Source organism: Aquarana catesbeiana, linkage group LG04 (assembly GCF_042186555.1).
Source record: "Aquarana catesbeiana isolate 2022-GZ linkage group LG04, ASM4218655v1, whole genome shotgun sequence".
Lineage (NCBI taxonomy): Eukaryota > Metazoa > Chordata > Amphibia > Anura > Ranidae > Aquarana > Aquarana catesbeiana.
Genome location: NC_133327.1, coordinates 617822335 through 617840856, shown reverse-complemented (window position 1 = coordinate 617840856; position 18522 = coordinate 617822335). Strand labels below are relative to the sequence as shown.

At 46.2% G+C, this 18522-nt stretch overlaps 1 protein-coding gene across 2 annotated transcripts in view; it reads right to left on the bottom strand.

Moving 5' to 3' along the window:
• The window catches only part of EHD3 (EH domain containing 3), a 107432-nt gene that overhangs the window by 74124 nt on the left and 14786 nt on the right, over positions 1-18522 (bottom strand). For both annotated transcript variants that reach the window (XM_073628288.1, XM_073628289.1), the window contains exon 2: positions 5593-5769. In XM_073628288.1, coding sequence (XP_073484389.1) covers positions 5593-5769 — 177 coding nt within the window. The remainder of the gene's footprint in view (positions 1-5592; positions 5770-18522) is intronic.

The following is an 18522-nucleotide window of genomic DNA, read 5'->3' as shown; positions in this document are numbered from 1 at the left end:
GCACAAATACTTCCCTCCAAAATCCCCCTTCCTAGCACAAATTCCCCCCCCAATCCAAAATCCCCCCTACTAGTACAAATGCCCCCCCTCCAAAACTCCTCCTACTAGGACAAATCCTCCCTCCAAAATCCCCTCCCAGCATAAATCACCACCTCCATAATCCCTGCTTATACCACTCATCCTCCCTTCCAAAATCCCCCTCTTAGCACAAATTGCCCTCTTAAAAATCCCCCTCCTAGCACAAATACTTCCCTCCAAAATCCCCCCTCCTAGCACAAATCCCCCCCAATCCAAAATCCCTCGCTTCCAAAATCCCTCTTGCTAGGACAAATCCCCCTCCTAGCACAAATTGCCCTCTCAAAAATCCCTCCTCCATCCTATAAAGTTATAAAGTTCTACCAGCCACCCAATATGTCCTTAGCAATGGATTACGTAATTGGTTGGTAGGATGCGGGCAGGTGGCTGGCACAGCTGCCCAGGTTTTTGACAGGAGTAGAGATTAGGGGCAAAGAGGAGGAGAGTGCTGAGAGGAGGTGCGGGCTGTGCTCTCTCCCTCCTATCTGTGTACCACAGTTAAGACAGAACATACATTTAGATCGGACTGTACATGCAGATTTTTGTCTTTTTGCTGTGGCACCCCTGAGGTCCCTTTACAGCATCCCAGGGTGCTGCGGCACACCAGTTGACAAACACTGGAGTAAAGGACACTTCATTTTAAAGTGAAAGCAATTTAAAAAAGCAAAGCTTGGGAAGAAAAATAAAAAAAAATACTACTGTTACACCCGCCTTCTGGTGCGCTCGTCTAAGCGAGGTGACGTCACTGGGCCTTCTCCCAGGATCCTGGAAAAACCAATGGTTTTAAATCATAAGAGGATGAGCTCTTGCACAGTGCTGGAGCCTCTTCTTATGATATTTGGGATCCCCTGGTAATAATTGTTGAATATTTAATTTCTTTGATAATGGCTTTGGGCTTTAAGGTTGTCACTGAAAAAAAAATTGTTCTTTCCCCTTTAAACCAGATGGCCGATATCTAATGGGCTTTTAGGCTCTCCAGTCTCTAGAGCTTTCCTCCTCTCCTCTGTAATCGTGGGTTGGTTATCTCAGTGTTAGTCCATGTGTGGAGTGCTCAGTACAAACAGCCCTCAGGGGAATGAAGATATTCCTCTCAAGCTTTCAGTGCCTCGCTCTGTATTGTCCTGACTTTGGCAGCACATTAGAGAAGGGCGTGTAGACAACCCTCAGTATAAAGCAAATTCCTAATGTTTGGTTAAACGCAACACACACCAGGATCTACACATGCAGATCAGAGGTTCTTTTCTGTATCTTTAGCGCTATCCTCGCCCAGCCTGTTAGACCACATACATATTAATGCTGAGCCTTACAATAATAAATATCATAGGCTTCAGGAATCAAACACAGTGTTAGAGCTCATTCACATCGGCCCTGTTGGGCTGAGTTAGAAAGTGTTGCCCAATGCAGTTCCAACACAGGCAATTGGCTTTTTGTGCCATAGCCAGTGCGCTATGTTGGTGTGTGCTGAAAAGAAATGCATGTTCTATTTTTTTTTTTGTTCCAATATGCTATGAGGCTCCGTTCACATCTAGGAGTATGGGGGCGACAATCGTGGTAAAAATAAGCAAACAGAATCGCGGGACGCCCGTCGCCCAAAAGAAGCTCTTGTATTTCTTTTGGGCGACAGGCGTCCCATGATTTTGTTTGTGCGTTTTTACTGCGCCCGACGAATTGCGGGAAGATTGCGTTGTGTTTGGGGTGCTATTGAAATCGGCGGGCAACGCACCGGGAACGCACGGGTGTCCCGTGATTTGCCGCTATTGCGAATTGCGGTTCGGAACGCGGAGATGTGAACGGAGCCAACATGCTGCACTGCATAAAAATAACATTGATATAAAAAAAGAAGAAGAAAATGAACAATGTGAATGCACTGCAGAATACGTTCACATTGCACACCAGCACACACGCATAATGCGCTGATTTTTTATTGTCTGTATACCACTGGAGAAATTTCCCTTCACTTCCTGTTCCAGGGGTGCTTCAATGATAGCAAGAAAGAATGCCCTGATAAACATTTTTTTCAAAATCTTTGTATGTACAGTTGAACAAAATTATATTGGTGTTTGGCCAGCTTTAAAGGGTAACGCCACTTTTTTGGGGAAAAGACCAAAAACAAATAAAAAAAATAATAATATAGCATATACAATTGCGACTCAAGTCATATTGTAATTGAATGTAATTAAAAATGACCTTTCCATTTAAATCTGCAGCTCTGTAATTCTCTGTAAAATGCAATATGACTACCTGGAGGTGTTCTGTACACAGAATGTGGAGTTACTCTAACCATTACCCCATCAGATCACTAGTCACCAAGGGGGCAGCTCTGGCATAATGAAGCAAAGAACAGATGAGCTGCAGGGAGAGCACATGTAAATCTGGAGACTAGTGAGTTGGACTCTACTTGTCTTTAATAAGCACATCTTTTACAGTACTGGTTCTTTTTAATCTGGCCATAGATAGATCGAACCGAACCGGTTCAGCAGGGACTGACCGGGATTCGATCCATCTATGGGCAGGTTGATTGTACTGAAAGCTAGTGGCAGCCTCTCCTTTAGGGGCGCCGCCCCCCCCTAATACTTGCGCCCAGCCCCTAAGCTACATGCAGGGCGCTGGACGCATGGATTTTAATGTTTTTTTGTTTTGTTTTAAGCATGTTTTTAGAGCCTGAGGCTCTGCCTAGCATCAAAAAAGGGAGAGCTTGGGGAGCAGAGCATTACACCCTGAGCCAGTTGTGTGACAATAGCAAATTAATATTCGCTATTGTCTTCCTGCTTCTCCTCCCGGCCAATCAGGAAGCGGGTCTTAAGACCCGATTGGCCGAGGGGAGAAGCAACCGTATTGGCCAGGAGCAGGGGGGAGGTGCCGAGGAGACACCGGGAGAAGCCACCGAATCTGCCTGTGACCTGGATGGAGTAAGTGCGGGGCTGACGGGTGAACAGGCAAGCGACGGAAGGGGGGGGGCGTTTGTTCGCCGAGCGACAGGGGGGTTGAGTTGGTTTTACCGTGCGACTGAACGACCGGGGGGGGGGGTCAGCTGGTTTGTTTGCCACCCCCCCAAAAAAATAGAGCACCAGCCGCCATTGGTGAAAGCTAAACTCCAGCTGAGGTTACATACAGCATATAGCACTGTGTTACGGGTGCAACCCGAGACCTTCCTGTCTATACCTGGAGCACAATAGAGTTTATCTGAGCGGCGCTCAGCCCCTCATAGAAAGCAATGTATTCTAGCAATGAATACAAAGCTGATTGGTTGTCAGAGGTTGTGACATCATCAGCTCACCTCTCTGACTTATTGCTCGAATACATTGCTTTCTCTGAATGGCTGAGTGCCGCTCAGATAGACTCTACTGTGTTTTCCGGGTATGAGACAGGAAGGTCTTGGCTTGCACCCGGAACACAGTGCTGTATGCTGTATGTAGCCTCAGCTACATACAGTTTATACGGCACATCTAGCGGCCTCACATGTTAGTGAGGGACATAGTTTGTTTGGCCAGCTTGGCCCAAACAAACTACGTAAAGTGTATCAAAAACTGGAGTTCAGCTTGAAGTCGATCCATCAACTGCATAACCTATGGGCTGCTTAAGAGAAACCTATCACAAGAGAAATATGGATTTTACCATTACTGACCTCTCATTTTGAAAATGCTAGCTAACCATCTCTAATGCTTACCCTTCTTTCTTCAATGCCCTAAGTAATTATCTCAGAACAAGCATAAACAAGCATGAAGATAGGGACTTCTGACATTCCTTATCTGTATACCTGTTCCAGGTCCGTGACGCAAAAAGAACTGAAGCCAGTGGCTCAGCAAAATAGCCAGAAAAGTAGCACTTTCAGAAGATGGATAGCAATGGCAACCCCATATAAGTCTGATTTGCTTCAAAGTAAAAACAATGGGGTTGATTTAATAAAACTGGAGAGTGCAAAATCTGGTGCAGCTGTGCATGAAAGCCAATCAGCTTCTAACTTCAGCTTGTTCCGTTGGTAACTCCACTGTTGTACTTTGCAAGGATTTTAAAATATACATTGTTGCAGATTCCTTCCTTTTGTTATGCTGAAGAAATAGTTGTTTGTTTGTCTGTGTCCATGTGCTAAATGAATCTGTATGGGTGTGGTTTTATAATCAGTAAGCTGCTCCACCTGCAGGGTTCTAATGATGAAAGCTGCAGGGTCTGCATTCCTTTACGGCCAGTTCACACTGGTGCGATGTCAGAGATCGGATGTGATTCGCACCGCACTGCAGTGAAAATCACATGCGATCTCTGTGCAATGTGATTTCAGCCCGCACTGCGATATGCGAACTGATTTGGGGATGTCATTAACTTTTACCTGACACTCCCAGCAGTTCGCATAGGGCAGTGTGAACAGCCGCAGGTAAACATGCGATGCGGAAAACATGCGATGCGGGAACCCGCAGTGGATTTGCAGGGTTCCCGCATCGCAGCAGTGTGAATCGGCCCTTACACGTAATTTCCCTTTGGGAGTATCTCACCACAATCTGTGTACAGAATGCCCCCAGGTTGTCATATTGCAATGCATTTTACTGAAAATTACAACACTTAAGATTGAAAGGGAAAGGAAATTTTAACAACATCCAAATACAATATAACTTACCGTATATACTCGAGTATAATTCAACTCGAATATAAGCCGAGGCACCTAATTTTACCGCAAGAAACTGGGAAAACATATTGACTTGAGTATAAGTCGAGGGTGGGAAAATGCAGCAGCTACCAGTAAACAATGCCCGTCTGCAGCCTCACTGTGCCCATCTGCAGCCTCACTGTGCCCAGTTGCAGTCTCACTGTGCCCAGTTGCAGCGTACCTTTCATTACTAAAACAGCGTGTGTCTCCCACTGTGTAATGCATTCTGTTCAGCCGTCCATTGAAACAAAGCCCACCTCGCCTCCTCCTCGTCCGTCCGTGATAGAGGAACACTGATACGATGCTGGGAAACTGTATCAGTGTTCCACCTATCACAGATGAGGAGGAGGCGGGGCTTTGTTTCAATGGACGGCTGAACAGAATGCATTACACAGCAGGAGACGCACGCTGTTTTAGTAATAAAAAGTACGGCTCACTCGAGTATAAGCCAAGGGGGAGTTTTTCAGCCTAAAAAATGAGCTGAAAAACTCAGCTTATACTCGAGTATATACGGTATGTCGCAATTGAAAATACTATACTATTTTTTTTTAACATTTTTTCCCCCACAAAAGTGGAGTTACCCTCTACAGCTTTCTTAAAACCAGATTTTGTACTCTCCAGTTTTAGTAAATGAACCCCAATGTGTTACTTGGGAACACTGACCATAAAGCTGACCATACACGATACAATACAACTATAGAGCTCTACCAACTATGTTGTGCAAGGTACTCCTCAGCCCAGATTACACACTTATGGTAAAGGTTGTCCAAAGGTTGTAACTTGGTGAGCTTAAAAGAGATTGTAAGGTTGTAACATATTCTTAGTTTTCCAACAAGTTCTTCTCTGGTGGAAGTAATAAAGCATCTAAACAAGCTCACCTGTTCAGGAAGGCGTTCCCAAAAGCATTCAGTTTTCTGAACGGTTTCTTGGGGTCCACCACTAGCGCATTGCCTGGAATGACCCCCTCAACGTCACCTTGCATTACCGCTATGAAAGAGTCAGTGGTGGGTTCCGGTCCTATCCTCATCCCCGGAAAGTCCTGTTCTAGAAGATACCTGTGAAGACAGAAAGGATACGTGCAAACGTCAATTTCTGGATCACCTATAGAGCCAAACTATTCAACATCCTGTGTGAAGGGATAAAGTATAGTAACCCAAAGACGATGAGTTGCGGTGGATACTTCTGAGTATTTTCTGCTGCTTATTTTGGAAACCTGTCTGATGGAGGGACCTTGAGGTTCAGAAACTTTTATTTTTTTAAACAAATCAGTTAATTTTTTTAAACTAGCCCACGTACATGAACTTTAATGGCATCCCAGTCTTAGTCCGTAGGGTTCAATATTGAGTTGGTCCACCCTATGCAACTATAACAGCTTCAACTCTTCAGAGGAGGCTGTCCACAAGGTTTAGGAGTGTGTCTATGGGAATGTTTGACCATTCTTCCAGAAGCGCATTTGTGAGGTGAGACACTGATGTGGAGCTGAAGGCCTGGCTCGCAGCCTCTACTCTAATTCATCCCAAATGTGTTCTACCGGGTTGGGGTCAGGACTCTGTGCAGGCCAGTCAAGTTTCCCCACCCCAAACTCGCTCATCTATGTCCGTATGGACCTTGCTTTGTGCACTGGTCCACATCATTTGACGGAGGGGGAGTTATGGTGTGGGGTTGCTTACCAGGGGTTGGGCCTGGCTCCTTAGTTCCAGTAAAGGGAACTCTTAAGGAGTCAGCATACCAAGACATTTTGGACAATTTCATGCTTCCAACTTTGTTGGAACAGTTTAGGTATGGCCCATTTCTGTTCCAACATGATTGTGCACCAGTGCACAAAGCAAGGTCCATAAAGACATGCATGAGCGAGTATGAGTCCTGACCTCAACCTGATAGAACACCTTTGGGATGAATTAGAGTGAAGTCTGCGAGCCAGGCCTTCTCATCTAACATCAGTGCCTGACCTCACAAATGCACTTCTGGATGAATGGTCAAATATTCCCATAGACACATTCCTAAACCTTGTGAACAACCTTCCCAGAAGAGTTGAAGCTGTTAAGCTGCAAAGGGTGGGCCAACTCAATAGTGAACCCTACAGACTAAGACTGGGATGCCATTAAAGCGCATGTACGTATAAAGGCAGGCGTCTCAATACTTTTGGCAATATAGTGTATATGTATAGATATATCTATCTATCTATCTATCTATCTATCTATCTATCTATCTATCTATCTATCTATCTATCTATCTATCTATCTATCTATCTATCTATCTATCTATATTTATATATTATTTATTTTGCAATACTCACCCTTTTTCCAGAGAGGTTTTCCTCCACAGAAACTCTGTTAAGTCACAGCCGGTCCTCTTCCAGGTTGGATGACAGCTAGTGTCATTCCTCACACTTCCTGTGTGCCCAGACTGTCATGGACACACCCCCTGGGGCATCACCATTCTGGGCTGTGCTCACAATGCAATACTTTCATAATGTCGGGACTGTCTGCAGCATTAAGGATCGACCACCACTGCAGCAAGGATAAATTGAACACAGAGCATCATGTGACCCCATGAGAAAAAAAAGGGTTGGGGGTGTGTGAAGAGAATATTCAAATAAAAGAGGTATGGAGGAGCATGGGGCAAGTCATTAACTTTTGCATTACTTGCCCCTCCCTTTTAGAATGTAAGCGGGCCCCCCCAATCCAATTGTATTGAATTACATTGTAACTGTAGTGCGTCCATTTATTTTGTAGAGTGCAGCACAAACTGTTGGCGCTATATAAATCCTGAATAATAATAATAATATTATTAATGTGAAGTGTTCATATTTGAGTGGGGTATACCTTTTGTTTTGCTTATCTCAGTTGCCAGGTTAGAGGGGGTCACAGCAACAAATCGACTGACAGTGAACAGAGAAAATTCATCTATCTACATGTGGAAAATTCATAAGATAAAATTCCATCACAGGGTGCTCTGAAATACCAGGAAGGTGTCAAATATGTAAAGCATCTCGGGTGTATAGGTTATGCGATTTTTTTATGACGCACCTAAAAACGAGGAATGTGAGTGCATGGAAAATGAACATACTTAGAGCGGAACTACAGAAAAAAAAAAAAAAAACACACACACACACATTTCAGTCTTGTTACATACATATTCATTATAATAGAACCAAAAGCTAAATCTTCCTCTCCATGTGATCACTCAGGCCAACCCTTTTCTCTTCAATTCTCTGCCAGCAGTTATCACGTACAATGCTGGAGTGCTGATCCTATATTCTATGTGATAACTGCTGGCAGAACATTGAAGAGAAAAGGGTGAGGATGTAAGTGATGATTCCAAGGGTCCGCTCACTAGCTGGAGACTGCCAAGTGTCCGGGGAGTGAGGAATAACGTAATTAAAGTGCTTTTTAAAGCTCCTCAAGCCAAAAACAAGCATTTAACCCTCGTAGTGAAGGGTTAGCCTTCCTGCAAGGATAGTTTTAAAAAAAGAATTGCAGGTATGTCAATTTTACACAGTTATTTAATTTAGCTTGTATTTATGTAACTATTCCGCCTTCCTTGATGATGCCCGTTTAGGGGAAACGCGTCGGGAGGAGCTGTTTCTGTGACATCATCACGCACACCGGCAACTCCCACGGTGGTGCTTTTGGATTGTGTATTCCACGTGTTATACTGCTTGCTGTGTAAGTGTATTATCCTTCTATTCTGCTCAGCACAAGCACCATTCAGAGAATGCAAAACTTTCTCTAAATAGAAAAAAGTGAAGAGTGAGATGTCACAACCCTGCCTCTCCACATCATCCAATCAGAAAATACTTTGCATTCATTGAGAATATGCAAAGCATTCTCTGAGTGGCACCTGTGCCAACCTCCTGTGTTCAGAATGCAGCAGGGTGGTGTGGGACCCAGAAGATAGTGAAGATGTTTGGAGTTAAAATGTCTACTATAGTGATCTCCACATAAGCATGCGCACAGGGTGTGCTGGGGCACACCCTAATCACCTCATACAGTGCCTATTTCCCCTGCTTTCTGGGGCCCCCTGTCTCCCCCTGCAGTGCTGCCAGCTTCCCCACTCTCCTCCCCCGCCAGGTACTGCAGGGGATGTTTCAGGATGGAAAGCAGGGGAAGGGGCCAGTAAACAATTTCATTTACCGGACCCTTCCTTTTCTGAATAAACACAGTGAGTGATCTGTAAGGATTGCTCCTGTGTTTATTCTTAACTGAAGCATAGTAAACATAGTAAACTATGCTTCAGTTTGGGAATGAACAAGAAGCCTGTCACGTACCTGATCGGAGTCTGAAGTGACGAGGTCGGCCTCCCTTGTATCTCCAACCCGGGTCCCGCTGAGAGTGGGAACAGAGGGACCCAAGGAAAGGAGGAACACGAGTGCCTGTAGAAGTAACCCAGGAATCTTGAGGCAGATGATGCGACTTTAGGTAGGCAGGAAGTCGCAGCAGATCGCAGGAGCCGAGATGCAGGAACTTGACAGGCAGCTTGGAGCCAAACAGGAGACAGGAACGGAGTCACAGGAATAGCCGGGTTCGGAAGCAGGCGGACAGCAAGGTACCAAATCATCAGGCAGAAGCAGAGTCAACGTAGGAAGCCGAAGTCAGGAACCAGTGAATCAGGATATGGGAGAGTCCAGAGACAAGGTCAGGGGAGCCAAGGTTCAGCAACAGATATCAAGCAGGCAGGTAACACAGGATACAGATACAGGAACAGCTGAAGATCAGTCAGCACCTGTCACAGTCAGTGTGTCCTTTAAATAGGCCGTCTGGCGCCAAAGGGCCGCGCGGACGCGCTCCCGCGGGTGCGCCCATTCCTTTGCGCACGCGCATTGGCACGTCTGCGATCCGAAGCGACCTTCCCGAACGCATGCGTGCGTAAAGAGTCCTTTACGAACGAGTGTACCCGCGAGTGAACCCGGGACGTAACAGTTCTCTTACATTGCCCCCTCCTTACGGGCAGCCTCCGGATGCCCCTCAGGGGCTTCTTTTCTGGATGGTGCTGAAAAAATGCTCGTACTTTTTGCGGGGCATGTACGTTAGAAGCTGGTTCCCAGGAATTGTCTTCAGGGCCGTAGCCCTTCCATTTAATCAGAAACTGTGTTAGGCCATTCCTGGTTCTGCAGTCGAGAACGGCTTCTACCTCAAATTCTTCACTGCCCTCAACGAGCAATGGAGGAGGATTTTCTGGATCCCGGTTAGAAAAGGGATTGGGTACTGATGTCTTCAACAAAGAAATATGAAAAACAGGGTGAATTTTGAGATTCTTTGGTAGGATAAGTTCAAAAGCCACAGAGTTGATCCTCCTTTTTACAGCAAAGGGCCCCAGGTATTTTGGACCAAGTTTCTTGGAGGGACACTTCAGTTTTAAATTAGCAGTGGATAGCCAGACCTTGTCTCCTGGATTCAGATTTAAGTTACCCCTCCTTTTCCTGTCAAAAAATCTTTTGTTATTGGCCTGGGCCTTAGAGATGGTGTCCTGAAGCACTTTATTATTGGAGATGAACCAACTCAGTCTGTCTTGAACAGCAGGCACAGCAGAATCCACGGGTAATTCAGGCAAAAAGGAAGGGTGATATCCATAATTGGCGAAAAAGGGGGTTTGCTTGGTAGCAGAGTGGATGGAATTATTGTATGCAAATTCCGCTAGTGGAAGCAGAGGTGACCAATCGTCCTGTGAAAAAGAGGAGAAGCAACGCAAATATTGCTCCAGCGTCTGGTTGGTTCTCTCCGTCTGTCCATTAGTTTGAGGATGGTAGGCAGAGGACAGACGGAGCTCGATGTTCAAGACTTCACAGAGAGATCTCCAGAATCTGGACGTGAACTGTACCCCTCGATCAGAAGTGATATTATCGGGAATACCATGTAGTCTCACTATCTCTCGGATAAATATGGAAGCAGTCTCAGCGGCAGACGGGGTTCCTTGCATGGGTAAAAAGTGTGCCATCTTAGTCAAGCGATCAACCACGACAAATATGGTGGTAAAGTCTTCAGACGGGGGAAGTTCCACAATGAAATCCATGGATATCATGCTCCATGGTTTCTTAGGCACAGGAAGACATTCTAATAGGCCCCAAGTCTTGGCTCGGTCAGTCTTATTGCGTTGACAGGTCACACAGGATTTGACGTATCTTTTACAGTCTTGAATCAAGTCTGGCCACCAGAAAGAACGGGAAATTAGGTTGATACTCTTGTGAATCCCAAAATGGCCTGCCAAAGGATGATCGTGGCAACGCTTGAGGACAGAAACCCTGAACTGCTCCGGGACAAAGACCTGTTCCTTATGGTAATACAGCCCGTCTTTGAGTTGAAGAGATAAATCTTGGGAAGGGGGATGCTCCAACAGCTCAGCTCTTATTTGGGAAGTCAGATTGGTTTGGAGAAGAAGAAAGTTCTTGGCAGGTAAAATGGTGTCTGCTTCGGAAGGATGAACAGGGTCATGGAACATGCGTGACAGCGCGTCTGGTTTCCCATTCTTAGAACCAGGGCGGAAGGTTATGTGGAATGTGAAACGGGAAAAGAACAATGCCCATCTTGCCTGCCGAGGTCTGAGTCGTTTAGCTGTTCTCAAATACTCAAGATTCTTATGGTCAGTGAAAATGAGTATAGGGTGTAAGGCTCCTTCTAACAGATAGCGCCATTCCTCGAGGGCAGCTTTAATGGCCAACAGTTCCCGGTCCCCTACATCATAATTCTTCTCAGAGGGATTCAATTTCTTGGAGAAGAATGCCACAGGATGGAGTAAGGACTTGGGGCCCTGTCGCTGCGACAATATGGCCCCCACTGCGATTTCAGAGGCGTCCACCTCCAGAATATAGGGCAAGGAAGGGTCAGGATGCTTTAAGATGGGAGCTGAGGTGAACAAGGCTTTCAACTGCTCAAAAGATGTTTGTGCTTCAGTACTCCACCGGAAGGGAACATGCTGTTTGGTCAAAAGGGTGATAGCAGAAATAATACCAGAAAAGTTCTTAATAAATTTCCTGTAGAAATTAGCGAATCCCACAAACCTTTGTACCGCCTTTCGATCTGTAGGAGCTGGCCAATCCAAAACAGCAGCGACTTTCTGGGGATCCACGGAGATCCCATCAGCGGAGATGACAAGTCCCAGGAATTGAATTGTATGTTTTTCAAAGTCGCATTTTTCAGCCTTGACATAGAGATGATGTTCACGAAGTTTACTCAAAACTTTTTTCACATGGGTACGGTGGATCTCGATTGAGTCAGAGAAGATAAGAATATCATCGAGATAGACAATGAGAAACAGGTCAAGAAAGTCCCGAAAAACATCATTTACCAGATGCTGAAAGGTGGCTGGGGCGTTGCAGAGACCGAAGGGCATAACTAGGTATTCAAAATGCCCAAAGCGTGACCTGAAGGCAGTCTTCCATTCATCCCCCTTTCGGATTCGCACCAAATTGTAGGCACCTCTTAGATCTAGCTTGGAAAAAACTCGTGCTCCACGCAGTCTCCGAAATAACTCGGGAATTAAGGGAAGTGGGTACCGGTTCTTGATAGTTATTTTATTAAGATCACGATAGTCAATACAGGGCCTCAGGGAGTGATCTTTTTTCTCCACAAAAAAGATACCAGCTCCTGCTGGGGAGGAAGAGGCTCGAATAAACCCTTTTTCTAGGCTTTCATCAATGTATTTGCGTAAGGCCTCTAGTTCAGGTTCCGAGAGAGGGTAAATTCGGCCGAAGGGAATTTCCGTCCCTGGTAGGAGTTCAATGGGACAATCGTAAGTCCGGTGGGGAGGTAAGCTCTCTGCACTCTTTTTATTAAATACGTCCAAGAATTCATGATAGACTGTGGGTACTAATTCCAGGGTTTCAGGGTCCGAGTGGATGCTGAGGAGAGGAGCAGGATTAACAAACTTTTTTGGGTAACAATGTTTCTGACAATAATTAGAGGAAAATGAGATATCTCCGGTAAGCCAGTCAATATGAGGGTTATGGGCCCTTAACCAGGGTAGCCCCAGGATAACAGGAAACATGGGGGACGTTATGACGTCCAAACGGAGCAGCTCCTGATGTTCCGAAGAGACTTGGCAAAGAATGGGTACAGTCTCTTGTGTAACAGGCCCAGACTTGAGACCAGAGCCATCTGCCAGATGCACAGTAAATTCCTGCCTCTTGGTACATACAGGAAGTTGATGTAAGGAGACAAAGGCTGAGTCCACAAAACAACTGCAAGCTCCAGAGTCTATAATTGCGGTTACAGAAATAGTCCTCCCTGGCAAATGAAACTGGAGCGAAAGAGGGAGGTGTAGCAGATCCCTCCCAGGAAGATGCAACATGTAAGGGGGCGTAGAAGTGGGCTTGGCAGGTCTTATGGGGCAAGCTTGGATGAAATGGCCCGCTCCTCCGCAGTAAAAACATAGTCCGTCACGTACTCGCCGGAGGCGTTCAGAGGAAGATAGTGGTGGTCTTGAAAAGCTTCTGCGGGGAAGCTCAGGAGGCTCCTTATTCTTGGAGTGACCCTTAGGTAATCTGGACGTGATTGTGGAGACAGGAGCAAAACTTCTTGAGAGAGACGCTGGCTTGGTACTAGCTTTCTCAGATTGCCTTTCACGCAATCGACGGTCAATTTGGATAACAAGATGGATCAGATCTTCCAGGGATGAGGGCACTCCTGTTCGGGCAAGTTCGTCTTTTAATTGGTCAGAGAGTCCAAGACGAAATTGATGATGTAAAGCGGCTTTATTCCACTGCGTATCTAAACTCCAGACACGGAAATCTGTTACATAGTCCTCCACGGATCTCAAGCCTTGTTGGAGTTTTCCCAGTGTAAATTCAGCAGTCTGTTGGAGGAAAGGGTCAGCATACAGCTGGGACATGGCTGAAAAGAAGGAGTCAGCGGTAGACAAGGCCGGATCATGGTGTTCTCTAAGATGATGAGCCCAGGAGAGTGGTTCATTTCATAGGAGTGTAATGATAAATCCCACTTTAATATGCTCGGATGAGAAGGTTCGTGGTAACAAGGAAAAATAAAGTTCACAGGCATTTTGAAAAGTGCGAAACAATTTGCGATCCCCTGAAAAATGCTCTGGCAAAGGTACTCTAGGTTCAGGAGGCAGAGAGGTTTCGTTGAGCAGGCAGAAGTCAGTCTGTACAGACGTATTTACAAGTGCAAGGAGAGTAGCTGCAGATGAGACACCAAGCAGATTCGGTAGACGATCTTGCATCTGGCCCAAGTCTTCTTGGAGATTTCGTACGGTATGGGCTAGTGCAGAAATTGCCCGGCAAATGTCCATAACAGGTGAGGCCTCCCTTTCAGACTCCATTGCTGGCTGACTGATACTGTCACGTACCTGATCGGAGTCTGAAGTGACGAGGTCGGCCTCCCTTGTATCTCCAACCCGGGTCCCGCTGAGAGTGGGAACAGAGGGACCCCAAGGAAAGGAGGAACACGAGTGCCTGTAGAAGTAACCCAGGAATCTTGAGGCAGATGATGCGACTTTAGGTAGGCAGGAAGTCGCAGCAGATCGCAGGAGCCGAGATGCAGGAACTTGACAGGCAGCTTGGAGCCAAACAGGAGACAGGAACGGAGTCACAGGAATAGCCGGGTTCGGAAGCAGGCGGACAGCAAGGTACCAAATCATCAGGCAGAAGCAGAGTCAACGTAGGAAGCCGAAGTCAGGAACCAGTGAATCAGGATATGGGAGAGTCCAGAGACAAGGTCAGGGGAGCCAAGGTTCAGCAACAGATATCAAGCAGGCAGGTAACACAGGATACAGATACAGGAACAGCTGAAGATCAGTCAGCACCTGTCACAGTCAGTGTGTCCTTTAAATAGGCCGTCTGGCGCCAAAGGGCCGCGCGGACGCGCTCCCGCGGGTGCGCCCATTCCTTTGCGCACGCGCATTGGCACGTCTGCGATCCGAAGCGACCTTCCCGAACGCATGCGTGCGTAAAGAGTCCTTTACGAACGAGTGTACCCGCGAGTGAACCCGGGACGTAACAGTTCTCTTACAAAGCCGCTCAGCACAGAGCACTTCCAATTTGTTCACTCTCCAGTGCAGCTGAGGCTACAGAGAAAGGGACTGAGGAATCTCTTTCCTCAGTCCCTTTCTCTGTCTCAAAAACTACTGACACCATCCACTGCCCTACTGACAGCAGCCCTTGCTCTACTAATACCGTCCACTGCTGTTGATATACATGCATGTGTGTTTGTGCTCTGGGGTGCAAACCCTAATGCAATAGGCTGCGCACACCAATGGATCTCCAACTTCTAGAGCCCTTTGGTATGTGCGGCCCTCAGGCTCGAGTAGCCTTTGCACTCCCCACTCTCACTCTGTAGCCCCACTCTCCGACCCTCATTTCCTTTATTGGGAATGTTTCTAACAGTCCTCTCAAGCATTACATATATTAAACATTATGTGTGGCCCTTTGACGATGTCAAGGGCTACAGTTGAGCCCACCTATGGCTCGTAAAACGACAACCACTGCTCTAAAGGGATCCCACATGTATGGTATAAACCAGGGGTGTCCAAACTTTTTTCAAAGAGGACCAGATTTGATGAAGTGAACATGTGTGAGGGCCGACCATTTTGCCTGACATTCTTTGAACCATTAATGCATTAGTGCACTAATACATTGCCCAACAAGGATTCTCTTGCCTTTGTGGCTGTGTGTGAGTAATGAGATGAGCTTGGGCATGTTATTTGGATATACCGTATTTATCGGCGTATAACACGCACCTTCACTTTAAGAGGGAAGTTTCAGGAGAAAAACTTACATTTTAAATAAAGAACTGTAAAGCAAAATAGGGGTCAGTGCCCATCTGCAGCCTCACAAGTGCCATGAATGCAGCATCCCCATTGCCATGAATGCAGCACCCACCATTGCCAGGAATGCAGCACCCACCATTGCCAGGAATGCAGACTCACCATTGCCATCAGTGCATCCTGATTGATGCCCATCCATCTGCAGCCTTGGAGGGGACAGGGAGGGGGGGCGGGACGAGTGCCAAAAGATTGCATACAGGGAAAATTCCTGTTTTCTCTACGGCCTCTTTAATAGAAAGTCCCGCCTCCTATGATGGACAGAACAGTCGTCCAATGGCAGGGCAGGACTTCCTATTAGAGAGGCTGACGTGTAAACAAGAAATTCCCCTGTGTGTACGGCACTTGTCCCGCCCCCTACAAGGCAGCCAGCATATATATCTTTAGTGGCCCCAGCGCTGGGAGATCGTTGGGGTCCACAAAAGATATATATGTCCAAATAACCAGGCGGGCCGTTCAAAACCGGAATGCGGGCCGGACTTTGGACATGCCTGGTATAAGCAGTTATATTGGTTCAGTTTGGACTTTAAAACTTTAAAACTATCATGATCTTCCCACCATCCCCTGCTTAGCAGCTCAACACTGTGAGCTATTTAGGTTCTGTTGTACTGTAAAATGCTATCAATCTAACATGTTTCAGTCACTGGGGGTTGGAAGGAAGGAGAGACACAGAAGCAGCTTTAAAAAAAGGGGAGCACACAGGGAGAACCTCAGCAGTATGACCATTTTGTCAGGATGAAAAGAGCTGCAGGGTGGTGAAGGGAAGGGAGGTACAAGCAGCTCGACATTACATGCACATCATGGGAAAGGCTGGATGCCCCCACCGCCCTGTGCGTTCGCTCTACGCCAGCATATTGGCACACTGCAAGGCATGCACACTTAGCCCAGTAGGAAAAGAGAAAACAAGAATGAGTAAATGACCCAGACAAGCGAGAGTTAATGATTACACTGTTCCGGACAGCCATACCCCGAGGAGGAATTATTTTGGCAAAAAAGAGTGCTCTGTGTATTCAGAAACCAACTACAAGATTACTCCTCATCTATTCTTCTGGGAAAACAAGAACAAAGTCAATGAATAAAATATTCCCAACAGTCATCATTGTGTGTACTTAAAGTGTAACTAAAGCCAATTTTTTTTTTTTAGTTTTGCATAGAATGGAGAGGGATTAGAATGCTTGTCAGTTTTTATTGCTGTCTGTGTCCCCGTTAGGGAGATCCATCCTCTCTATTTATCCTGTATATCATTATCATTGAACGTGAAAGTAAAAGAAAGTCCCAAATTTTGGGTAGTCCCCAGAAATTCGGGGGGTCCCCAAGGAATTCTCTTAAATTGCAGAGATTTATTTTCACTTCCTGTTTGGCTATGGGACAGGAAGTGAGGGGAAATATATGCAATGAGACACAGACTGCGGAAAAAAAATCTGACAGAGGGTATTGCCTTGTCTTGCTCTATCGATAATGAAAAAAAGTTTTGCCTATAGTTCTACTTTAATACTTATGCCCCGTACACACGGTCGGACTTTGTTCGGACATTCCGACAACAAAATCCATGGATTTTTTCCGACGGATGTTGGCTCAAACTTGTCTTGCATACACACTGTCACACAAAGTTGTCGGAAAATCCGATCGTTCTGAACGCGGTGACGTAAAACACGTATGTTGGGACTATAAACGGGGCAGTGGCCAATAGCTTTCATCTCTTTATTTATTCTGAGCATGCGTGGCACTTTGTCCGTCGGATTTGTGTACACACGATCGGAATTTCCGACAACGGATTTTGTTGTCGGAAAATTTTATATCCTGTTCTCAAACTTTGTGTGTCGGAAAATCCGATGGAAAATGTGTGATGGAGCCCACACACGGTCGGAATTTCCGACAAGGTCCTATCACACATTTTCCGTCAGAAAATCCGACCGTGTGTACGGGGCATTGGAGGTGAACAAAAGGATCTGTGACAGATTGGTAACTTAAAGGGGACCTGTATATGATCAAGCCTGCATAAATACATTTCTGGCACATTACAATATACAGACACCAGGGCTTTTTTTCTTGGACAATAGGTGCAGGAACTCCCCCGGTCTGTGTCACCCCTTGTCCCTGCCCCCTACCCACCTCTGACCACCATCCCTTGATTCCACCCCATACCCACCTACCAGTGCTGCCCCTTTTAGACAATACAGAACCAAGTATCATTTTGTGGCACTAAATCATTTGTATGGAACATGTTAATGATAAAAAGAAAAGCAGTAAAATAGATCCCCTGCAGCCAGGAATAAAATCCCAGCAATAGATCCCCACACCACAATAGAATCCCCCAGCAACAATGGACTCCACCCCAACAACAATAGATTCCCTGCACCAACAGTGAACCACCCACAACAAAATATCACACCCAGTAACAAAATATCCACCCAAGCAACATTAGACGCCCCCCCCAGCAGCAATAACAGATCTCCCAGCAGCCAGCATCAATGGATCCTCCAGCAGCCAGTAAAAGTAGACCTCTCCCTCAACAGTAGATCCCTTCCAGCAACATAAGACCCCCCCCAGCAACAATAGATTCCCCATCAGCAACAATAGACCCTCACACAAAATCAGATCCCCAACAGTGATAATAGATTCCCCAGCAGCCAACATCAATAGACCCTCCAGCACACCCCACACCCCATGCTATTACATACATTCAGTGCTGGAGGTGCCGGAACTGTGTTCCCCCACGTTCCCGCTGAAAAAAAGCCCTGACAGACACAGCATCATTCTTCACAAAAGATCCACCTTTTATCATTTAAAAGCCATCCTTGAGCTCCCATCCAGCGACTTTGCCTAGACCAAGATGATGTCATCAGTGCTGCAGACAGGATGAAGCCTTTCCACAGTCTCCTCTCCCTCAGTGATCAGATTGCAACATTGTAGTAAGGTGTCCGTTTATGAAGCAGTGAAATCTATTCACTGCTTCGTTCTCCGGCATTCACAGTGAAGAATCTTCTCCTCTGTGTGCCAGTTTATGAAGCGGTGTAGATCGCTTCACCTTTGGA